The sequence below is a fragment of the Phyllopteryx taeniolatus genome, chromosome 1 (genome assembly GCF_024500385.1).
Source record: "Phyllopteryx taeniolatus isolate TA_2022b chromosome 1, UOR_Ptae_1.2, whole genome shotgun sequence".
Classification (NCBI taxonomy): domain Eukaryota; kingdom Metazoa; phylum Chordata; class Actinopteri; order Syngnathiformes; family Syngnathidae; genus Phyllopteryx; species Phyllopteryx taeniolatus.
Genome location: NC_084502.1, coordinates 9,366,586 through 9,392,588, shown reverse-complemented (window position 1 = coordinate 9,392,588; position 26,003 = coordinate 9,366,586). Strand labels below are relative to the sequence as shown.

General features: G+C 38.8%; 1 protein-coding gene across 1 annotated transcript in view; it reads right to left on the bottom strand.

The window, feature by feature from the left end:
* Positions 1-1,535: 1,535 nt before the first annotated feature.
* ajap1 (adherens junctions associated protein 1) overlaps positions 1,536-26,003 on the bottom strand; it is a 37,653-nt gene continuing 13,185 nt past the window's right edge. The window contains exons 2-6 of the mRNA XM_061769294.1: positions 20,590-21,347; positions 10,948-11,035; positions 10,567-10,809; positions 8,007-8,139; positions 1,536-6,876 (exon numbers count right to left, since the gene is read on the bottom strand). Coding sequence (XP_061625278.1) covers positions 8,067-8,139; positions 10,567-10,809; positions 10,948-11,035; positions 20,590-21,347 — 1,162 coding nt within the window. The 3' untranslated portion in view covers positions 1,536-6,876; positions 8,007-8,066. The remainder of the gene's footprint in view (positions 6,877-8,006; positions 8,140-10,566; positions 10,810-10,947; positions 11,036-20,589; positions 21,348-26,003) is intronic.

Genomic DNA, 26,003 nt, shown 5'->3' with positions numbered 1-26,003 from the left:
GTTGTGTTGTTTGTTCGTGTTCGTAAATACTATAGTCATAGGTCTTGTACAAAGTTCACAGAGGTACTCATGTATATATTAAACACAAATATAAAAAAAAAAGCTTTTAGTTACAAATTACGAACCTTTAATTTTCATGGCAACAACACAATTTGAGTCAAGTTTCCTCATGACGGCTATGAATTATGATTGTACTTAAGAACAGTGTGTCCCCCTCCCTCTCACCCAAATCAACTTATCTTTCCTCAGATAGTGGTGAAGGACATATAATTTTTATTTTTTTTCCATTTATGCAACAGCAGGTACCACCAGCTGTTAATTCCGTGTTACAGGTTGGCTTGATTAGCAGTTGCTATCCCCGTGTCCTTTTATTCTTGGTTCTTATTAATCGTGTTGTGCATTTTGAGGCAGAACCTGTCTGAACGGCGTGGCGGAAGCAGATCTGGCGTTGACTGAAGATGTGTGTAGTCATCTCTTCACGTGCTGCACAGCTGTCAGACGATGCTAATGTGCATAATATTTTGTCTGTAGGATTTTATTTTATTAATTTTTTTTTTTAATCAAATCATTTAACCCCAAAACCAACCCAGGGTTGGTTTGTCCAACAAACAAAGCCCTGTTTTGTGAAGCAGATCTCTGGTTTTGTGTGCTACTTTGGGATGCTACACAATGGGAAGAATATATAGCACCTTAAGTTGTTACGCTTTTTACCTTTTTTTTTCTTTAGTTTAACCGACTGGTGAGTTATATGATGTCCTGCTGCCCCACCTACGTACCTGTGGTGAATCCGCTAATTAAATTAAGGTATGCTGTATTACGTTGCCTTCTGAAAAAGTGTATATATTAAAAAGCAATCACAGCGAGTGATACATACTAGCACACCTAGTGGTACCACCTGTTATGTCTTCGCAAGAACGAAAAAAGAGGCGTGTAATTGTTCATGCGCAGGACGCCCCAAGCGACTAATTGGGGTGTGACCTTTATTAGAGAAGAGGACACAGTTGAGGATATACTGAATGATCAATTCCTTCAAAGTCAAATTTGGGTCACAGACTCCTTCAAGAGCCTGTTTAACTGCCTTTCTGGCAAATATATCTGCATTTATTTGTTTTTGGGACAGAACTTGCCAAAGCGAGATGTCGCATTCACACAGCTTTGCACATTTAGATAATTTACTGCGCGGCAAAGCCAACACCTGGGACAGTGACAATCTCTTCCAACGCAAATAGGCATGCACAGTCAGTATGAGGTGTTCGACTTCAGACTCTGGTCACGTGGAAGGCGACTAATTCGTAGGTCAACTTCAACACCCTGTCCTGCATTGATACTTTACACACAGTACAGCCAACAGGGTTGGCTTAGATAGCCACTGCGAAAGGGGCTAAGCATAGAGGTAACTCAGTATTTTGAGATTATAAAAGCGTCGATGGATAATATGGATGAGAGCTCACCTTAAATTTAACAGCTAAACGTGATGGAGTTGAACCAACAAGTGGACAATATATGAAGTTTAAAATGGAGACTTTTTTGGGGGGGGGAATTGTACAAGCCAAGATAAACATTTTTCTCTAACTCAAACATTTGATTTGTCAAATGAACTATTTCTTTGCCAAGTAATTATTTTTATGATGTCTGTAAAATCACTTTCATCTCTCAGTTAGCATGTTTCTCGGAAATTGAGAACACAATAGGGAGAATTGCAACATTTGATACATTGGATTTGCCCTTGTCAATGCGCCATCTTCTTGCTCCCATTTATCAAAAGCTGAATTAAAAAAGTTCACAAATCTCTCTTTAAATCTGTTTTAGTGAACGCTTCTACTTTGCCGAGATTCTCCATCCACCTCGCAGGTTTGCCATATCAAGACGCGGATGAGACGGTATGATTATTGCACAGTTGTGCTTTAGGCTGCCAGCAATAAAAGGCTTTTTATTGTGGACAGCCTAAGACACATCTGAGCAAAAACCATGCTGTCTAATCAACATCTTGAAATGCCATTATTTCTGCGAAGGCAAAGTGCTCGCGAGCAGAAAAATAGGTCTTTCATGTACATAATCTTAGATCTTTGAGTTTAGCCTATGAATAATGGGAGCAAAAAAATAGTGTTGCGTTCAATTTTTGTTCAGTGTAAGTATTTGTCAACATGTAATTACCGCAACTGGCAGATGGGTTTATCTTGACCGTATTTCTTGCTGATTGATAGTTTAGTTGTGCTGAGCGGAGCATAGGGTTTAATAAGAAGATAAGGAGATGGAAACAATAATCTGAAAATATTCATTTGTTGTCACAAAGGCTTGTCAAGTCTTTGGTGTCTCATTAAGACTACTTGCCTGTCTGCACTGTTTAAAAAAATAAAATAAAATCAACATCACTATAACACCAATTTAAACAACACCTAGATACAAAAGAAAAGGCAGTAAAGCACGAGTCATTTCCTTACAAAGGTAAGAGGAATGATGATTTTTCTTTTCCCCAGCTAAATATACGTAATTGTGGAATGCTTTATGAACACCACACCCCAGATTGAGTGACAGCAATTTTAGTTGTAATAAAAACCCTTCCAAAGTTCAAGTTTTAAACTTCCTGGCATGATTACGTTGGTATCAAATATAAACACTAAATGTTGAGCAAAAATGTATATTTTTACAGTTGCCAGATACAGTGAAAGCAATTGAGAAATAACCAAAATATGTTCACAGTCTTTAAGGGAGCCTCAACAGTTACAATGGTCAACATTTGTCAGTGCGTCTTTGATGTTTGAGTACGAATTTCACTCCACATGTTTTGTTTGTCCTTTGGGATTAGTGCAACTTGGGTCTTATGTTTGTGATTCATCCATATCCCAGCATAACAGCAACAGTAATTTTATTATAATTAGTCACCACACACTGCATGGAATTGTAAACAAGTAATTTGTGTCTCCACCAGGAACCTAATTATCATTCCATCAGCTTTGTTTTCATTGGCAGGAGGCCTGTATCATAAGATAACAAAAGGTATTTTTATGCAGCCATTATATATATATATAATTTTATTTATTTATTTATTTATTTTTCCCATCTGAACAGTATTCTAATCTCTAGGTGATATCTTGTGACAGTTACAATTAATTTGATGTCTGTTAAACAGAAGATTTGTTGATATGTTTAAGGGAAAAAAAATATTTTTCATAGGCATAACATGCTCGTTTTACTTGCTCATTGAATGACAAGATGACACCATGCAAGGGGGCAAAACAAATCAGGTACAAACCACGTTCATGCAGAATGTAGTGGATGGCCCCTCTGACAAACAGCCGACCTGAGGGAGCCCCGTGCTATGAGAAAACGAGCTTCAACATGCTCACAGAGATGCTGGACATGCTAATGTTGAGTTGATGATATTTTGCATGTTAAGAGAGTATGGGGACAAACAAATTCAGTAAATGTTAAAAGCAATCCATGCAAAAATTGGCACTCCATGACAAACAAAAAGCTCTGGAAAATTAATTAGAGGATCAAAAGTTGATGGGGTGAGAGTTATCAAAGGACTTTTTGACAGGCTATCCGATATGTAAATATTTCAGGTTTTTTTTTTTTTTTTTTTTTTTTTTTTTGTGTAATTTAAGACTCAGAAGACCAACCACTGTGTCACTATGACTTGCAACTCAAGAAACACGCACATAGTTTAGGATGAGGCCCAAATTGAAATAAACCAAGATTATCCTTTGATAAACTTTGAGAAAAGTTTTCCTTATTCCATCTGGGGCAGCTCAAATCTTGGCATATGGAGTCAGCTCAGATTAATTTCATATACAGATCAATCCAATCATCATCTTTTTTTCCCTTTGGATATCTTTCCCGATTATTAATTCAAATCCATGAATAAATAAGAAATATGAGTAAATATTGTGACAAATCACACCTTTTCAGCTAAATATGAAAAAACATACAAGTGTGACAAATTAATGTAACACCATCTTGTTCAAATACAATTAGTTGGCTTCTTGGCGGCTACTGTAAGATTTATACCATTTATTATCCATGTTAGGAAACAGAGTTTATCCTAATTAACACATAAATGACAGGGAGTCATTGGTTTCCCAGCCGACCATGAATACAGAACAACCCAAGATGTCTCATCGTCACTGCTTTTTCCCGACATTCCAGCCGGAAATTACGCTCCAGTTTCTGATCTAACTGCAGCGTCTACAGAAGTATTATACTGGTTGTCTAAAGATAGAATACATGTACTGCTTGAAAGTGCAGGTACGAAGCTTGGCACAAGGTTAGTTTTGTATTTTAAAAGAAATACTGTAGTTACACATGTAAACAAAGACACTATCCCAGACCTAGCTTAAACCTTCCCAAAAACGGGCGAGTTGTTGAAAAAAAAAAAAAAAAAAAGTTACACAACTGTACAGAAACAGAAGCAAATATATAGAAAATACATTTACACGTGTATAATATACATTTTTTTTTCATAACCCTCTGTCTGTTAAGATAACACTCTTCATTCAAAAATATATATGTTATGTCAAAGGAGGAACTTGGTAGCCTGACACACAGGTGCGGCTGAACTGGTCTATGTCATTCATGAGAGTGGATTTCATGTTGTAAAGGGGCAAAAAGCAGTTTTGCACCACAGTGTTTTTCTCCCAGACCATCTGGGTCGCTCCTCAATAGCTTGCATTTATGATGTTGATCTCACGGGAGGGGAAAACTTGCTGTGCTCTATCGTAACGAAATCACTACAAACCCATAATCACCTTGGTGACTTACGGTGACCAATACAGTTAAGTCCGCATCTGTCAAGTGCTATCTACAGCCAAAAACATTTACATTTGCAGAAATGTATTTGTGCTTTGTACAAACCGACAGCACATACAAACGTGAATACATCATTGGCTTCCTGAAAAGCACAAGCTTGCACGAGCTTGCATTTCATAGTTACTGGAGCTGGAAGGATCTCACGAGAACCCGAGAGTTCGTTCACACTAGCGCTCTTTGGTCCGTTTTGAATGAACTGGCTTTTGTTTTCCCCCTTGCTGAGGCTTGTTTAGTCGGGTAAGAACACAGCAAGCGGACTCGGATGCGGACCAAATCAATTGGTGGCTTCCAAACAAACTTAGTGTGGTTATCTTTTGTTGAGAAAACAAAACCTGCCCTCGATCTGCTCCAACTGACAAATAAATAGAACATACCCTTGACGGCATCAAGGTAACACAATGAAAGGTAGCTCACAGTTGAAGGCGAGTTCGCTTCGCCTTCAGTTTTGCACGTATGAAGTTACCATGTGGAAGTTAATTCATTTGCGACGTTCCCTTTAAGTGCACTCAGCTATTTTCTGGGGTAATAAAACCTTATTCCGGTTTACATTCTTGTGCCCGTTGTAGGCCAATTAGATAAGAGAGCGACGTAATGTGGTTTGTCGTGACACATTTTGCTTCCGCTTGGATTTTTTGACTATGTGAAAAGAAACCAAATCAAGGGGAAAATGTACCAGGTTTACGAATCCATCAACTGTTTTGGACCAGAAAACAAGTATGAAAGCACAACCTCATGTCTTTACTGCTCATGAACTCGGTTAAAAAAAGTGGAAAAGACTATTCGCACAATCCCCAGAAATCTTGGATGCGTGATACTGACTTGCGTGCGTCTAACTTTTGGTTCTTTGCAAATGACCTGGATCCTGAGATTCCCCTTTCTTAAGTTAATTTGTCTACATGTACGAATGATTAGTTTATTAATAGTCATAATATTTTATGATAATATGTTTATTCCAATTAAACTGGTTTTGTTTCACCAGACATGAATATTAACGCAATGAAACTATGGTTTCATGAATGGGATAAACTCAGGGAAGTGTCACTCGAGAGGGTTTCATCTTATAATTAGTTTCCTATTCATGTGAATAATCACATACCGTACATACAAATACATATTTGCTAGTGAGGCTTGTTGATTGACTGCTGAATTATGAACAAATATGAGAATATTGACCCCAAAGCAGCTTTTGAGTGTAATATAATATAATGTTCGTGAGCTAGACAGACCTGAGGCAGTTAAATGTTCTGTCCAGTAGTAAGTAGTTTGTTGTATAGTTGTCCCTATGGAATCCATACATACATGGGCGGCTGAGAGATATGCTGCAGCAAGCAAATCGGTTTTACAAAACGATGAATTTTCCAGTCATTCAACTCAGGAAAGAAAATGTTGGATGGAAGTCTTTCATTAAGAGCGGCAAAGCCAAGGGGCTTTGGATCGTCATTGTCAAGGGTGTGGCAGGCTTTTCTGTATTTAAAAAAAAAAAAAAAAAAAAAATAGCACTGTTCTGTTTTTAAAATGGGACTTTATATTATATTTTTCCTTCCATCTTCTCAGTCTATTAGAGTTTTAAATAAATAACTTTATGAGCCTTTTTCCAAAAATTTCTTAAAACTACATATCCAAATACGTGTAGCATTTTCACATTTCTTAAAAAAACAAAACAAAAACACAAAAACAATGTTGATACAAGGTTAATATAGCTCTCTTTGTTTTGTCCATCTGTTGTCATTAGAACTTCCTTCTATCCAGATTGTGGCACATAGTGGCATTATTGGCACATTGTTCAGAAATCGAGTTCATCTTCCACCCACAGAAGCCCCTTTGGGTGCCTTTGTCAAATGTCAAATATGTATCAATGATTAGAGATATCAGGGATCTTCACAGTCTCGTCCACACGTCCTGTGAATGTACCAATACGGTATATAGTCTACGTCTTAATAGTGAAATATGGGAGTCTGTATGCACTGTGACTGCTCTGTTTGTCATCTAGAAAAATAAATATCTTCGCCAGTGTCCAAAGAGAGATCACACTACTTTACAAAAGAAGCCGCTGCGTCCATTTGGATCCTGTAAAGATGCAAAGAACAAAATCATTTACACCTGATTATAAGAGTCACTGTAACACAGCCATCTTTTTAGTTTTTATAAAATCTATCAGTTAGCGTGAGTTTCTGTCCCTGAAAAAGAAAATACAGGCCATTACCTTTGAGGTAATGGTCTCTGACATTGCAGAGATAATAAGGAATTTAGTGCTTTTAAAGAATGTAGCAACGGGAGCGGCGCCGTGGAGACCTGCATTGACTGAGACAAATGAACGTCTAGGATCAGAAAGATGCTCTTCTCTCACCGGGCTACCTGGAGGAAATCTATTCATTTTCAAATATGGGTCAAAGGCAGACTTATCTCCTGCAACACTGTGGGACCACAGCTTGTGTTTAACGTTCACAATTTCATTACGATTTAAAAGACGGCTACATGATATAGGCTATAGGTGGGCATTTGATCAAATTCCTTTGACGTATTTTGCAGAAAATGTAGGTCAATGAACTTCTTATTTATTTCTTATTTTAAAAATATTTTTTCATGAGACAAGAATATCTCGCTGAATGTTCTGACTTCCAGTTTTGGCGCTAGTGTTGTTTTGTGGCAAATTATGCTACCAGGCGGGCTTGCCAACCGTGGATGTATCTAAACTTCCCGTTCAATAGTTGACGCAATTAAGATTCCGTTCCTTTGCTGCGGTTAGTTTATGTGCAGTAAAGATGTGGTTCTTATTTTCACTTTCATGACTTCTATACCCTGTTGCGGCATCGTCTAGCTACTTTAGTTTGTTTACTATGGATTTGTCGTTTTCAGTCAGTACCTTGCAGTTGTTAATCACGTTCTTGTGCTCTCTTGATTCAACAAGCTTCCGTTTAATTCCTCTTATTTTGCTAGTCGGCTTTGGGGTTGAAAATTCCGCGTATTTGCGCCTCTTTTTCCTTAGACGGCAAACAAGCACCTCTGCTGGCCTCTATTTTGCCTCCATTGCATCAACAATCAACTCCACATCATCGACCATCCCTAATCCCAAAAGATTAGATGATTCAATACATTTTGAATGTTATTAAGTAATCCTGAGACAGGACAGAGGAAATTAAGGAACAGACACTCATAAAATATCAAGCGTACTTTGAATGTAACAGCACAGTACCTACCAAAGCATGAATTCAGGAATCCTCTTCCTCCCAAGGGAATTGAACAAGGCCTTTAAATTGTCAACATGAGATCTCAAACCATTTCTCTGACACAAAGGCGACAGGAATCAGTTGTCTTTCAGAGGGGGAAGGCCTGTGAGTGAAGTTTAAATATGTTACAACATCATCTTACAATATTCAAATACTAGGCCGTTTTATTGGACAGTAATAAAGTATACTGTCTACAGGCACTTATATGTGGGCAATTATCATAATTGGATAACTAATGAGTCACAAGCAACAGAAATCCTGTATACATATTTACCGGCAGTAGACTTTGTAGGCAGGGTGTTTAATTATTGAAGACGCTTTGGACTGTTTGTACCAGATGAATTACTCTTCCCTCACTGCCAGCATAATAAATCTGTTGCAGGCTTTGGATACAATAAGTAAGTGTGACCGTCTTTGCATGCCTAGCAGCTCAAATGACAGTAACTGTTATCCACTCTGACAGTGAATGCTGTTAAAACTAAGGAGCTTCTCGGCACACGACACACACAATGTTCAAGGTATGAAACTCCAAAAGGCAAGGTTTTAATGTTACCCATGCCTGCCATCCTCATCCACAAAGTGGAACGCTTTTTAAATTGGAGTGAAACACAGCCACACCAATGCTTTACGAGCATTTGTGTTTTGGGATGTCCCCGTGGTTAACATCTAAACATGGATTTAAGTGTTAGGTTGCAGTGGTGACTCTACTTTATTAGACATGGATATATTGCACCTGTCAAATATTACATTGCGAGCCTTCTGAGAGGTGAAGTTGACTTTTCAAAATAATATACAGTACCTGTTTGCAATTTCTATCAAGCAGAAAATATCCCTTTGGAGACTTCCTAACCCATTTCACCACATCTATGGGCCGAGTCATTATACACAAAAACAGCAGCAGATTTCAATCAATCAAGTGTACAGGGCATGCTGCTCACCCACCACTCTTGGGACCTGCAAGGTTACTTCAGGTTTATATTTGACTTCACTCCGATTTTATCGGACTTATCGGTATCGGCCGATATTTAGCATTTTATGTTGATCGGCTTTAATGTCATAATTCGCCGATCCGATTAATGACGTCATTGATCGGCTCCGCAAAAGATATTTACTCCGCGTCGCCGCGTGCACAGTATATTTGAATCCAAAAGCTAGTTTATTTTTAGCCTTGTCGTGTGTCTTTTGACGTAGTACTGTAAATATCTGACGCCCAATGAAGTTATTGAAAAAAAATAAAAATAAATAAATAAAAAACGTATGTAGCCTAGCAAGCTAGTGGTACCACGAACGGTTGGACGTAAACATCCCGCCGTTCTGTCGAATCCTGTTCTAAAGGATCCTGTTCGGTGTGGGTGAAGTCATTTAATTAAAAATAAAGTAATTTAATTACAGTATGTTAGCACCCATTATTTCTGTCATGTAATGTTGGTTTGACCAGACTGATTAGAATACATAATCTGATTTCCAACTTTATGGAGCCAAAGATTTTTCAATTGTAAAACATATTTTACAATTGAAAAATCTCACGGCACACCACCAAACAAAAATGTCACAAAAAGTGGATACATTAATTACTGTATGTACTTCCTGGCATCTAATAGAAGACCATTTATCATTTGTTCTGTCTGTCACTATGCCTCACTGGCACAAATAGATGAACAAAGATACATTATTTATTGTAAATATAATTTTTGGAGCAATTAAGTACACAAGTATATACAGTAAATGAACAGGTCATTTAAATCGACACATTCCTCCAACAGTCATGTGGCCTGGAGCTAGGATTCTCACTCCAAACATTAAGAGCATGGAATGGGCATTTTAGGCTTACATAATGTAATTTAAATGTAGTGACAGGTAGATAGATTTTCATTTGAAGAGAATATGTTGTCATGTTAAATAATAGTTGACTCGCAAACAATAGTATCAGCCTCAACTCGGAAAAACTGTGGTTGTTCGGGTTTGTCCAGCCAGATAGATAACAAAAATCACGATATTCAGATGAACCTCTTACGTTGATCATCATCAGCTCTGGGTCACTGGTCAGCCCCGGATTTGTTCAGATTTTAAAACAATTTTTCGCATAGGAAATGAAAATGATCCATTCTTGGTTCAAACTGTTTCTATCACACAATCTTCAACTGTAAAGGCATTTTCAAGTAACACTGCAATTCAAATACACATAAAAACATGAATGAATGAATGGCAAATGATGACAGTATAATGGATGGCGAACCATGTCGCAGAGCCCAGCTCCCTTTCAAAAATGCGTCAAATAAATGAAAACTACTTTTAATTGTAAGTGATAAAAAAAACGTGAAACAGTGTGTATGTGCCTGAAATACAGTACTGTGCTGGCGGAGGTTCAAACGTAAGATTTTGAGACCAAAATGTTTGGCCAAATTCCAACTTGTCCGACCTCAGGAATTCCACTGTAACAGTAGTACACGCTTTTTGTATGAGGCACATGATGATGGCAGTGATTGTTTGAATAACTAACATGAGTGTGATGGGGCCTTGTTTCGTGTACCTGTTTCCATTGTAAGAAGTCTTGTAGACAGGCGTCTGCTGGATCATCTCGTCAGTGTAGATGGGCACAGCAGTCCGAACACACTCATGAGAGCACTGCATGCTGTCATTGTAGGCAGTGAAGATATCCACCTTGCTGGGAACTCTGGCTGGGGTGAAATCTGTCAGGTTTTGGCAGCTTTCTTCCTGCTGGTGGATCTTGCGCTGATGGCTATTGTGGCGGCCATTTCCTGACTGTGCACAGCTACAAAAACACGCACCAAAGACAAGAAACCAAAATAAAATCATACCTTGTGCCTCAAATCATACCTTACCTGAAGAAGACAGTGAAGATTTATTTTTATTGTCTCATCATGAGTATAAAGAAAGGAGACTTTCCTACCAGTTTTTAAGGACGAGTGTTGTGATCAAGGCTGCGATGACCATAATGAGAGACACAGTGATAGTGATTATCTGGTGAACTGCCAAACCTAAAATACAGTCGAGACAAGAACACAAAAAGAAATATTAATATTAGAAGAGAAAATTCTCCTCCAATACAATCACAACATTCTTGTTGATAGGGCAAGCCTTACAATAAACCTTTTTTCCCCACACAAAAAATAGATTTCCCTTATATTTATCAAGCAAAAGCAAATGACATTGACGTCATGATTTCAAATCAATTTACTCTTCTGGGATATGGTTTAGTTGTCCTGAACACAAATACAGTAACAGCATTAACTTGTACAAACTTCCACAGAATTTTACCCCCAAAATATTTCTTACATTCATACATAATATGAAAAAAAAAAGTGCTAATTCCTTGGAGAAAATGTATTTTTAAACACATTCCTTTTAATACATTTTAATAAAACATTTGGACATTTCGACAATTTTACATCAATAAATAAAAATGCATTCAAAATTAACTAAAAGAAGTTTTCGATGGAACAAAAGCAAACCATTGTTCTGACCCCACCTCTCAGCGAATCCTTTATATCAGTGAAACACCCAGCCCACCTTGTAGGTTTTTTTAATATGGAAAAGATTTTGTCAGTGATGCACCGAATCTTCGGCCACAGAAAATTTACAGCTGAAAATGGCCCAAAAGTGCATTTTTGGTTTTCGGCCGAAGGACTTCTGTTGCCGAAACAAGAACTGCGAAACAGGACAGACAATAATTGTGGCGTCAATAGAACCAGGCCAAGTTAGGTTGACAGTTTGACCGAAATTAAATATTTAACTCAAAAGGTTAAGAGCAACACGGAACATTTTAGATGGGAAAAAAATAGTAAATAGTGATTTGTTTCATATTGTAATAATCACATTGATAGACTGATCAGAAAAAAAAAAATTGCGATATGATTTTAGTGAGGTTAGTACACAGTCAAATTTGACAAATATTTTTTTTTCTATGTTTTGGTTTATGGCCAAGAATTTTCATTTCGGTGCGTCACTAATTTTGATGATAGTCTTGAATTAGTGAACTTCACCTTTAACAAACTTTCAGTTCAGAATGTGCTACAAATATTTGTTGCATCTCTTTCCCCCACACTAATTTAGACGATAATCCTAACCCACAACAAAAAAGGTGACATTTATGTCTGAGTTTATCTTTTGTGCATAAACTTTTTGTTTCATATTTAAGGATTAATTATGCTGTGTGTGGGTGAGTGATAGTACGTGAAAGCTTATTGGACACAATGACATATTGCAGCAGGTGACACGCTTCAAGAGGAGAAGAGAGAAAGAAAAGAGGCGTCATGATGAAAAGGCCCCAGTGGGGCTTATACATCTCACCTCTCCATCAACCAGCTGTCGAGTGGGACTGATCTAAGCCAATTTGTCTTTGGAAAGCTGAAAAAGGAAGTGCAGTCATTTTGGAAAAGCTGCCTGGTGCCTAGCTGGACAACCTCTTCTTGGATTATAAACTTCTCTGGTCCAAGTCAACCTTAGATGAATGATAGCTCTACTTGGCAAGGGAAAGACTTAGCTTCCAGCTGCAATCAGGAGTCCATTGCCAAAGGAAAGGCAGATTAACATCTGACAAGTCATTTGCATTCCCTTCATACACTCTCTGGCCGTGACAAACGTCAAGGCTGTGTCCATTTACTGTATAAATTAACATCTGTCCGAGCTCAGCCATAATAGAGCGAGCCCCTGACCTTGATCAATAGCTGAGGTCCCTACAGGCCAGAATAGTTTCATTTTATATGGATGGTCAGGGTAGAAGGGGCTATTCTCAGGTCACAATATAGTAAATCTAAAACATATACTGCATCGATCTTATGAAACCGCAAACAATTAAATCCTGCACAGAAACCGCAGGAGGTTGAGTCATATGTCGTATTCCCCAATATACTGGCCAGCATTGTTTCATTGCTGAGAGGACCAGGCGACTATTAGTAGAATGCCGTTTACCACAGGGGAGGCCTTCATTTGCAGAAGCCCATTTCTTATTAATAAATAATGACACTTATATAATATAATGAACAGTATATAGTATGTAAAGTGAAACTAAACAAACAAACAATACTATTATGGCGATACACAAAGCAAGGGAGGAAACGGGAGGAGCATTTGCCCTGGCTATGTAAAACTCATTCTGTGCTGGCAGTCAGGTTGAAAAATCGCATTTGGCAGGCACCTTCCTTTAAAGATACTCCGTTTGGAAAAATTGCTGCCAAGTAAAAGAGGCAGAGGAGATGATACACTAGATAAAAATGAAGGGTACAGAACAGACCTCTGGGCAGCAAGCATTGCAGTCATCCTTCATGATGCTTTGATGTACATGACAAAGGAGACTGGAGAAATGGATTATGCCCCCATGCTACTTAATTTAATAAAAGATCTTGATCTTCATACAAAACTTCAGAGCAGTGGTAATAAATGTACAAGGTAATCTGAAGTTTCACTAGTGCAGGTTGTAGGACTGTTAAAATATGATCTATTACAAAATGAAACAGTGGATAAACCAATAGAATTCCCAAATATCTAACAAGAAAACCGTCTATAATAGCAAAGTGGAGACTCTAAAGTACAGTAAACCCCCCATGTATTCGCATTTCACCATTCGGGAACTCACGAGTGACTTTTTTTTACGTGGAACATAACCAACAAGTCTTCACTGCAAAACTCACTGATTTGTGGTTCCAGTTACACCCAAAGATCAAACCCAAATGCCTTCCACGGTGCCATATTAGCGGAGGAGTAGCTAGAATTGGCCACCAGCTCATAGCTGACTTTTGGCAATTGTGGAAGTTAACAGTTCATCAGCCGGTAACAGCTAGCAGTAATTGGAGACTGAAGTGACAATAAGTCTTTTTGACATATGTATTTCAAACATTTGAGTATCCAAAAAAATGTGATAAAATGGCTACCAGAAAAGTAGTAACCGGCAGGCATTTCAATGGGTTGCAAATCGGCAACATACACGTCAGTGTCCTTGCACTTCAAGTGCTTTTTTGGAAATCGAATCATCTGTAAATCATTTATAATCATTTTCACATGATATTAACGTGTTCAGAGAATGTAGATTGGGGAATAGTTAGGGTTAAACTTTTAATAAACAATTCTAAAAAAAATGTTTTTTGGGGTGGGGGGGGGCTTTAATAGCTTGCAGATTTTTTTACTATTTGCATCACGGCTTGGTCCCTAATCCCTAATGTGAGTATTGGTGTTTTGTTTGTTTTTTTGTCATTTCTTGCCACATATCCTCAACAATGGCGTAGCATTGACAAATCTCCTCAGCCAATGAGCAACCAGCAGTGGTTTATGCTCGCACCCATGCAACCCCGTGTGACCAGTTTCTAGAAATAATACAACGCAAGAAAAGGGCACTTTAAGCAGATAGTTATGGTGTCTGGTTTTACAGAACAATCTCGCCGCAAACTGTGATCACGTCCGTACGTTTTACTCCAATTATAGTCTTTACACTAGCTCGCAGTCAGCTATAGAATAGACTTTAAAGTTCTGCTACTGGTCTATAAAGCACTAAATGGTTTGGGTCTTGAATACATTAAAGAAATGCTAATGGAATGTAAACCCGGTAGGGTTCTGAGATCTGCAGACTTGGCTCCGATAGTGGAGCCCAGAGTTCAAACCAAACATGGTGACGCAGTATTTAGCTGTTATGCTCCACACAAATGGAAAAAGCTTCCAACAGAAGATTTTTTTTTTTTTTAAATCCAGGTTAAAAACTATTATTTTTCTCATGCTTACAATTTGGTGCTTTTAAAAAAAAAAAAAAAAACACTGTATGCTCTTTTAGTGATTTTTCTAAGTCTTTTATTTCTGTACTTTGTTTTTAAATCTCTTATGCTCTGTTTTTAAATGTTTTTGATCATGTAAAGCACATTCAGTTACCTTCTGCATGAAATGTGCTATGTACCGTAAATAAAGCTGCCTTGCCTTGCCTTCCCTCGCTCAGACACGACACTCGCACTTTCCTGTATTACCAATGACAGAAAAGAACAGCACACCCACATTTAATAATATTGTGGTTATCAATAGTCTATTTTGAGACCTCATGTGTGCTATGAACACAGAATATGAGCATGTTCCAAGGAAAATAACTACCCTGTGCTCTACACAAAAATCAGTGTTGAATTTGTGAGACAATGACTATAAATTCAAACTATCAACCAACTATGTGGAAGTAGGGGCTGTTTATCTGCTAAAATGCATGACATAACAATGCATTAATGGGGATATATGGAGAAATGATAGGCGACGAGGTTGAAATTACTGAGCAAATGAGTTATGAGTGTCAAACAGCTTTCATTTTGTGCATATGCCAGGCTATCAGTGTGTAATTGCAAGCATTTGTAATAAGAGCCATTTCAAACTAATGGCAACAGCACCCACGCAGCATTCACTCATAAAGCTCTTGAATAATGTGGGGAACGCCCCTTTGAAATGTTGTTGGAGCTGACAGAAATAAAGCTGGAGATGGAGACATATTTAATACACCTTAATACACTTTGTAACTCATCCAAGATCACCTCTGCCATAGTCAGAAACCTTGACAGGACAGGTGAGGGAAAGACTTCCGTCAAAGGCAGCATGCTGATAGTTAGGAATTGGCAATTAACGTTGGTGTCAAAGTGTCAATCTATACTGATTTCCACTGAGCCACCAGGCAATCTAAAACACTTACTGAAGGACAGAGTGCTGAGAGAGGCAGAGTGGCGAGTGGGGCAGAGAGAGATGAGGGAAAGGTTGAAGGAGAGATCAGAAACAATTGTTCTACGATGCATCGCTCTCATTGTCATCGACATCACTGAATAATTTAGTCAGTCTGGATGGAAAATTCTAAAAAGGAGGCCAAAAAGAGGAAGCTGGGGTGTATTGGTACTTTGGTGGCATCTCAAGAGGGTAATGTGCATCTGCATTCATTAAATAGTTCGCATCCTGCAAATACTTGTTTGGACTAACGGGGAATTGAACCAGCCATTATTAGAATCCTATTTTATTCTTATTATTAATATTTTCAGTGGGTTGGTGGAATGTCTCTCTGGATGTTCTGAAGTCCTTTTTCAATGTCACTGTTGTATCAGCTAGAATCAGAGATGCCAAAAGACATTTCTATCCGGGACTGAGATGATGTTCAACATTCCAAACTGATTTTCTTGAAATTCTTAAGAGCACACAATAGTTACAACACGGGTTGTATATATTGTGCACTCCATTTTGCCTCACCTGCTACAAGACATGAATCCACAATCGATGTCAGAATTTTGAATGCCCAATTAACACTGGGTACGTTTAAAATCAGTTAGTCTGTGTCATGTCATGTTTCTATCTTGAGAAGATTAGCTTCACTGGTTAGCAGATGGACATTAGAAAGCCATTCATCTCAAATATTCCAAAATACTGTTTTCCCTAATCTAATAGTTGTATTGAAAATAGCCACCATCATCTCTTGCTTTAGGCGGGCCAGCATCTGGACCTCTCTTGCTTTAGGCGGTTAGACTCTCTGTCAACCCATGAAGAAATTGCTGAGCAAAGGACATACAGACAGTTAAAGAGCATCTGCACACTCTGGTCTCTTCGTGTCCTCTTGGCTGGGTGTAAATTGCGCAAAAGGGGGTGTGACTCGCCTCGCCTGTCAACAGACATCAGCATTTAAGTCTAGATTAAATACCCGGGGGAGGGGGATTTATTTTCATCCACTTTCAATCGTCAATACTGATCGTGGGTCAATTAATTGGACTGCCAGGGCAACCGATGGTAAAAGTGGTTTCTGTATCTCCATGTGTTTTCTCTTGTCTTATATTGCTCAAGAGGTCGAGTTGTTATATGCGTTTACAGGTCTAACCACGAGTCAAAATGCTACCATTTCAATACTCGGTGGATGTACTTCTTTAAACTCCTCCTGAGACATTTAACATTCATTTTACATGACCTCACTTAGCTGTACTGTGAACGCTGACTCCACTTATTTACGCTATTCATTTAACTCACTCACTTGCTCAACCGTCCACTTACTTAGTCACCCGTAAACCCTTCAGGATTCTAGGAGAAATGCGTAAGACCACAATATATTACAAATGACCATGTTTGCTTACTCAACACAGACCTGTAAAACATAACTCTTTTATTCACATTTACATTAGCATTTGGCAAGGGTCCAATTATCGGAAATGTTTTTACTGACTGTATTTTCAGCCCCCCGTCTGTGTGGCATTGAGTGAGCTACAAATGAAAAAGAACGCAACCTTTGAGGACAACCAGTAAGCATCTGGAGACATCAAAACAGACGCTATGGGGTCTTTCATGATGTCAAGTTTATGAATTGAGGCATTGATCTTTAAAGAGTCCACTGTATTGTTTTAATGAATACGATAGATACTAATTATTCATGTTAATCTTTGAATTTGTCATAGAGGCACTTACTTTAATTATCAGTTACATGTTCTATCCAGCTGTTTCTATAATTGTTTACAAGATCCTTTGCATCTGTTTGTTCCTTGCTAATTGTTCGTGTCTTTTAGTGGCTGCCGAGATATTCACTTTGCTGCCCCCTGCCCGGGCGCTTGGGTACACCTGCCTTCAAGCAGCACCCCACGTCAGATATTAATCGGAATGTAATTGCAGAATACTAAATTCTTCATTTAGGCAATGAGTCCCATTCTGTTTTGCAAGATCAACAACATAGATTATGAATTGCAATATTTCAATTATGGCTGAGCTGGCTATGGGTGGTAATCGTCTGCACAGTGGAAAAACGGGCCGAAGTGAATGTCATGTTGCTGTTATTGGACATACTGTTATGCTCCCAGTATTATTTTCAGAAAGAGCTCTAGGATTTGGATTGTGGCAATGGAAACAACAAAAGTTGGCTTGCAGTAATTACTATGACTACAGGAAGGGGGAGACAAAGCCTCCACGGCAAATTTAATGAGGATTCCCTCGTTGTCCTTGTAGCGTTTTTACTGAAGAGCAAGAAAATGTGATGTAATGTACAGAGACATTTAATTTTGGGAGGCAAAAACTTGACAGTGTTTTGAGTATCCTGAGAAGCTTGCATTTCGTATTGTGATAATCCTGTGATAATACTTGCTTTGCGGAAGTGTCAACTGAAGTCTTATCCATACACTGGCACATCAACTACATTGTTGTCAGAAGGGCATTTTTCAGAATGAATTTTGGAATAGTGCACTAAACACCCGCCCACCAAATACCTCCCAGACAACTATATACACACATCAGATAATTATGGTCATTTTACACGCATGCTTATTCACTGAGACAAAGTACTGTACATTAATGGCTTTTATTTGTGCTGACTGCTGACGTTATTCATGAGTCAGTTTGACTCATGCAGCTTATTTAGTCCAAGGGTGAGTGCACATACTGTAATCTCACAGTTACTGAGAGCCTGACTAATTATGATAAGTACTTTTTTTTCTAATCTGCAGTGACAGGAGCCTTATGTAAAGTTATTAGTATTTTTAAAGTTACACAATCCACTGCAGTTTCTTCAGTTAAACTAATCAATCGAATCTGAGGCAAAATGTATTTAGGAGATTTTGTTTTTCCGTCAATAATGTTAGAATCAGCAGGGGGTACGGTTGATGCCAGATGTGTTAAAATAATAATAATATTCATAATAATAATAATAATAATAAGAAGAAGAAGAATTCCAAAGGGCGACTGAGTTTTCTTTTTATTTGCATATGCTGAATGACAGTGCCATGAAAAGATTCTGGCTTTGAGGGAATCAAAAACAGCAAAACACAATGGTGATGAATGACTGGTGATGAAACGGATTTAGGTTAATTCGATAGGCTGTATTATAATGGACCCCATATGAGAGAAAGCGCCTGCTTGGTGAAAGGGAATGTTTAAGCTTGCCTTTACTCAAATAGGACACATCAAAATGGAATCTTTAATCACTCTCCTGAAATATTTATCATAGTTAAGTTGGCACAATGAGGGTCAGTCTAAAGGACAACAGGACAATGAACATATATGCACATACCCCCCACAACAGCTGGGTGCCAATTGCACACAGTTGCTGTATGAAAGTATTGTTGAGAGTCTAAAATACAACACAGGAAACGTACATAATGAACACAAAGCCCTTTGTAAAAAAAAAAAAAAAAAAAAGTCTAGTTTTTGTTATTGTAATAATGTATATCTAAATGGCAGTGTGCAACCATTAGTCACTTCATTAGTCACATCATTTAAATGGCTGTTGGCCCATACGGCATCTGTTTAGAGTTGACCAAACCTAAAAAATTGTGCAGGCCTCCCATAGAACCGAGATGTTGCTGGTTGTGTGGTAATTATATCCTACCTCGGGGCCACCATGAGGCAGACATGTTAATGTCTTGTGAAGGCGTTTCCTACAACAGTAAGGCACCTGGGCTTTGCCATGGAAAGTGATTCTATTCATCTCCTCTGATGAGTCTGTCCATTGATGTAGTAGCACGCACCCAACTGGAAAAATCATGCTTTCCCCCCCTCTCATTAGCTTTCAGTTAACAGTTGTCGACTTTATTAATATCAAACCGGACTTTTAAATCTCCCACTAACCTCCTAATCATGTGAAAACGGAGACAAAACGATGCTGACAAGACAATTTGCCCTTTGGCGTGCAGCCACAGCACATGTTTAAATGTTGTTCAACATGACGTGTAATTGGTCCAAGATGAGTCCTCTTGCGGATTTAAGGGAACTGTTAATCTAATATTCCTAGAGGAAGTTTTTGTGTGCCCTCAGCACAGAGGAACTGTCTAGAACTTCAGCAAAACAGAAGGTTGTTGGTCCATGTTGAGCTCATCAAGTACTGTTACATACATACAAAAATTAGAATAATTCCGGAGAGTGCCGACGTCCACCAAGGTGGAAAAGATTTGAGTCTACATATCAACACCAAGGATACCTGACAAAAGACAGTTAAACACGACTCTGTTAATTACATCGCAATACATATAAATATGAAGTCGATCTGCCAAATCTCAAAGGTGGTATGAACAATGGATTAATACAAAACTACTGTATGTGCTATTAAACAAAGATGGTGCAAATGGAAAAACAGTGCATGCTAGATGAGGCTACCCAACTGTACTACCTTTGGGGTGGGGGTGAATGGCTGTAGGCTATAGTGAATTTGTAAAATGTGCAAATAAATAATGCATCATCCCCTTTTATCCAATTACTGATACAAAATTTAATAAAAGAATTAAAGTCATGGTTGATATATTGTAGTATGTTAGATAGTGTGTTATATTGCGAATAAGATGGTACTATATGCACTTTGGGGCAGGGTTGATGTTTCTATTGAGGCGAAACGATGACGAGAAAAACAAAAAATCCTCAGTTAATTTGAAATATTTGAAATTTTTGTGCAATCTGAACAAAGTCAATAACATACAAAAAAAATCAAGAGGGATGAAAACAACCTCTCATCATGCTTGTCAGAGGTCAAAATTTGAAGGCAATCCAAACAAAACTGTGACCTGTGTTCTGTGCACAATAAATCTCTGTATCAGTGGCAGATGGACCGATAAGCAAATAGATGTGGATCTCTTACCTGATGTATCCCCATATGGCTTTGGTGGCTTGACAGTCTCCCCGAAGCTGTTTGTGGCCTTGGTGGTGCTTAGCCTCTTGGGTTCTGGTGTAGTCACCACATTGAACGTCCTTTGGGAGAGCCTTGTAGTAGTGCTCGTGGTTGTGGCCACTGTGGTCGTTGAGGCCCTAGTAGGCAGGTTAACTTTGGGCTCTGGTTTGCCATACTCATCTATACTATCTGTCCCTGTGGGTCCCCAGTCAATAAATCCGGCCACCGTAGTAGTCCGGCCCTCCTGAGACTTGTCAAAGCTCTCCCATTTGAGCTGCCTTCTGGCTCTAAGTAGCAACCTTGCTGGGTCTCCCCTGTTCCCACTGGAAAAAGCTGCTGGAGATTCCGCGATTACCGGATCATCTGTCTCCATTTCCGAGTACACCAACCGGCATTCCTTACACGGCGTTGGTCGTTTGTGCAGGGGCTTCCGATGCTTTTGGACTGTGACTTTTGGCCATATCCCTAATTTATTGTCTTGGGGTGCAGGGATAGGATTCAAAAGCCTGCGGGCCAGAGGGCCCACTGTTCTCCAGTGGAACTTGCTAGGCGCGTCCCAATCGGGCTGCAGGCGAGGTCTTGAGCGAGGCACCGGTTTAGGCATGAGTTTGATCCCCAAACCTTGACTGAGGGGGCTGCAGACAGAGAAGTCCAAGGTCATGTGGGTCATTGCTAGCAGAATCCACACCCGGTGCCCCACACAGCTGCTTTGCCTCAAAGCAGATGGACTGTTGATAAAAAGAGACATTAAAAGAGAAAAGTCATTTTAGATTCAGGCCATGCACTACATATTCATACCATACAAATTTGATAAGTAAGCATCTATCAGTAAGATTAACGCCTCTATTTACCCTCCATTTAAACTCTTGGCCAAGTTTTACTCCGCAACTTCTACTCAATTAAGCAGTGATAATAATTTGTTTCACTGAAACACACTTCATTTCAAGTGTAAAGGTCAGACTAAGCGAATGTACAACACGAAAGATTATGGCTTTATTCCCGTTTACATTTAGCAGGTGGAACGCCTTCAATTTACAGACACATATGAACCCAGGGATAATTAAGGTAAAACACAAGGTCATTTATCCTTCAGCTTATCGTCATTCATGCATTAGTTACGAAATCATACTGTAGGTTTCCCAGAGCTTAGCTAATTTGATTATGCATTGCGATGATAAGAAACGTAGCACTCTATAGCTGTTGCAGAGAGAGAACAACAGGCAGTTCACAAAAATCTTGACCTAAATAGATGTTGCATTCATGTCTTAACCACCAAATTCTGTTCCTTTTTTTATGTTTAAACATCAACAGTGGACAACCTTCACTAGCCCCAGCGACAAAACTACACGTGCATTCCTTGACTCATGAAAGGCTACCGTCCTTCAACAACTTCAGTTCAAGTACGCAGAAGATTTGATTTGGAATCACCACATCAATTCTAATCACCAATCAATAAGATTGTAAAAATATGATATGATCTAGTTAATACTTGGATTTTAGTAGACACATTGAATGAGTTAATACTATTCTCCACCGATGTCTTTTATTGTTGACCGACTGACATTGAGAGAACATGAAACTTGCTTTCAAATAGAAAGGGTGGAAAATAAAGCACAAACATACTGGCTGATAAATAATTTAGGGTGGCATTTTAATTGAGCCATAAAGGGTGATTGATGTGGTCATGACACAGCAGCGACAAGGTCGACATATTATTGACAGCTGTAATTAGTATTTCAAGAGCTTCAGCCCTGACCTCGACTGAAATCTTGGTCATCAGCACACTGGAGGCGACTCCAGCCAGATTAATGCAACGCCTGGACCTTTTTTTTTTTGATGGCTATGTTTATTAAGCACCTTCTTTGCCTTTTACTCTGCTGCTTCTGGCTACAACAAAGAGGCATAGAGTGGCTTCTCTGATCTTGAAAATGAAGTCTGTTGCAATGTTTCAAAAAGAGAGCTGAATTTGGAGACATATAGCTCATAGTTGACCACAGACCAGAAAATGAGGTTGGGTGCACATTTTTATAAAACATTTTGCATCTCCTAAGGACTGTGCCAGTCAGTGTTACATATACTGAGGCCCCTATTTGTTTACCTGGATCTGCCCATACCTTTAGAATCTGCCACCTCTGCCAAACAAACTGATTCAACAGGCATCATGGATTCATAATTTAAGAACATGTCTAATATTTTGACACCCCATGCGGTGAAAATATAATTTGCAAGCATACAGCACAGATGGCAGCTAAAGACCAGTATTAGCGATGTGAGCATACCAGATTGCTTTCTGATGGAAATGGGTGCCTGGTGTCCTACTTTAGGAGCACATGCTCCATCATACCATTATTACAAACTTAAGTGGAGAGTTAAGTCTAAACAATACGTTGGGAAATCCCTTTAGTGCAGATTGTGATGAGCCCTGATTCGGAGCGCAGGGTCACAAAGCATTGTGGCAGTCTGCGCTCTCTCTGTAGGGAAAATGACAGATGGCTTTTCATCTAAAAGCCACATTTTGAGCAGAACACTGAAAAATTGGAACCTTTGGTGTGATAGAAACAATTTGTACTCACGTTTATAAGAAGAATAGGGAGGTTTAAGTTGACCACAGGCTATTATGAGCACTATTTAGTGACCCAACTGGCTACTAGCCTACTACACGGATCTCAGTATGGTGAGCCCTGTGTAAAACCAGAGAATAGTTCAGAATTAATTTTTGCAGCTGTAAAGTGAAATTGGAATTTGCAGTAAGTTGTGGTGGTGGGTGACCGGGCGTGACTTTTCCCACTCCCTTGTGCTATTTTAAGATAGATATTAAACTTGAGGATCATGTTTAATATCTAATACTTGGCACAGGCACTTGATTATTTGCACCAAGATACATTTGTTTGTTATATACTGTAAACTGATTCTTCAACAGCCATACTATTATGTTAAAGTATACTATAGCAGCGGTTTGATGGCAAACATTTTCAGCATAGACCAAAATAATTTTATTAGAAAATCCACCCATCCATTTTCTGAACCGCTTATCCTTAGTAGGGTCGCCAGTGTGCCGACGCCTATCTCAGATGACTTTGGGCGAGAGGCTGGGTACACCCGGAACTGGTCGCCAGCCAATCGCAGGGCGCACAACCGTCCACACTCACATTCACACCTACGGACAATTTAGAGTCTTCAGTTAACCTACCGTGTATGTTTTTTGGGATGTGGGAGGAAACCAGAATACCCAGGGAAAACCCACACAAGCACGGAGAGAACATGAAAACTCCACACAGGCGGAGCCGGGATTCAATCCGGGTCATCAGAACTGTGAGGCAGATGTGCTAACTAGTCGCCCACCGTGCCGCCCTTTATTACAAAATGAAATCGAATAAATGCGCAGGGAACCGGTCCCGGTCCATGGTGCTTTGCAAACATGAAAAGTGAGGGCTGACTAATTCAACAAATGAGCCAAGTTCTTAACATCATGAAGCATCACATGACCCACATTATGTCATCAAAATGAATGAAAAATAGTCTTTATAGTAAACTTCACAACAAAATGAAGAGGAAAGGATGAGTATGCGTGTGTTTACTCTTTGGTTACATGGCCTTTAAGATAAAGATTGTTTTGCATGAGCGGATATTGCCCTAGTAACCTTTTTTGGGTGTTGGATGAGTATTAGTCTGTTCTCTTAATGTTTGAAATGAGCCAGAGTAGAAGTTGAGAGCTTTGGAAATATGAGGACTGACACACTTGAGAGAAAAATATTATAAATCCCTTCTTTTTGCTTCATTTAAAAGTTACCGTGTGGATATGATAAAGTGACAAATAAAAGAGAGAGAGAGAGAGAGAATAATGGCCTGGAACTGTCACAACACTGCAGCTCAGACTAATTGCACCAACCACCTGTTTCCACTGTGATCCTGCTTTTACTTGTTCTGGTCCTAGCACCTTTCGTCAGCGCTCTTTCATCAATCCTGCACAATTAAGTCAACCCACTATCTCATCCATCCATTTGCTAGCATGTATCCTGCCAGGGTTGCTGTAAAATGGATAATCTCCTGGTTGACTTGGAGGCAAAAGGCGGGGTACAAAATCTAGACAAAAAAAAATTGACTCTATCTTACACCAAGAGACTTCAATTAATCAATTATTGATTTTAGACTGCAAGCACAGGGAGAATGTAAGAGAAGTAATCATTGCATTGCTGAAGTCCGGGAAAATTAAGGGAAAATGCTGGAGTTCTTTCATTTACGTCTTCCTTCCTCCCTCAAAGAATATTTGAAGTCATTAAATTAAACAAGTGATTGTATGTGTTTTTGCCACAGTATAGTGACTCCCTTAGACAGAAATGTAGGACTACATACACGATAGGCTATAAGATGTTGAATACCAGCCACAAACCTTCCAGCTACTGTATTCCAATGGACATTTTCTGGATTTTCTATTTCCGTTAATCAAGTGCAGTAAGTGTTGTTTATCTACCACGATGTGAATTTGGGAAATTAATAAGGTTTCATCAAAATTTTGAAAAAAAACTATCAATAAACGGAAAAGAGATACTATTTGTAGTTTTGTGTTGAGCTGCAATACTGCTACAGACACATTTTGAACATGTTGAAATGAAAACTGTTAAGCAGAAATAAAGACATCTGCAGCAGACGGCGTGACGCACTGAACCAACAGTTACTGTATAATGTATATCAATGTACACCAACCAAGAATAGTGCAACAGGACCTTTAAACTGTAACAGGAGACCATCACCATCCTAAAAATACTTTACTTGTGGCAACATGTTGAAGATCTGAAATAAGACAAACAATGACCAACGTCTGCTTATTTTTCACCAGAAAAATACCATTATGTAAAGTACAATTCTTATAACCATGTACCAGTGGGACATAGATAAGCAGAAATGACGTCATGGCATCATCTCCGCGAAGGAGGACAGCCATAAGGATATTCAGAAGCTTAAATTGTTCCAAAGAGTCTCACAAAGTAGTCCAGTGATTCCCAAACAAGGTGCAGTGGCACTTTTGTGTGTTGTGAGTGATCATCAGCGGCGTCGCAGGAAGGAGTTAAAATTCACTTTGTTTGCCTGAAAATTATTTATTAATTACAAATATTTATTTGCTTATGTCTTTGTCAAGAATATATTGTGAAAGGCAAAACCGTTAAATGCTCTTCCATTAGATGGCAGAAAGTACAATGAACCTGCTTATCCACCTGTTGCCATACATACAACAGAATTATTTCAGCAAGACAATACCAAACCACATTCTGCGTTCAAATATGGTGTTTAACTTCAGAATAATTATTTGAAAAAACTAACAAAATACAGATAATACTTTATGTTTTGATCATATAGGTAGAAGCAAAATCCATCCATCCATCCAT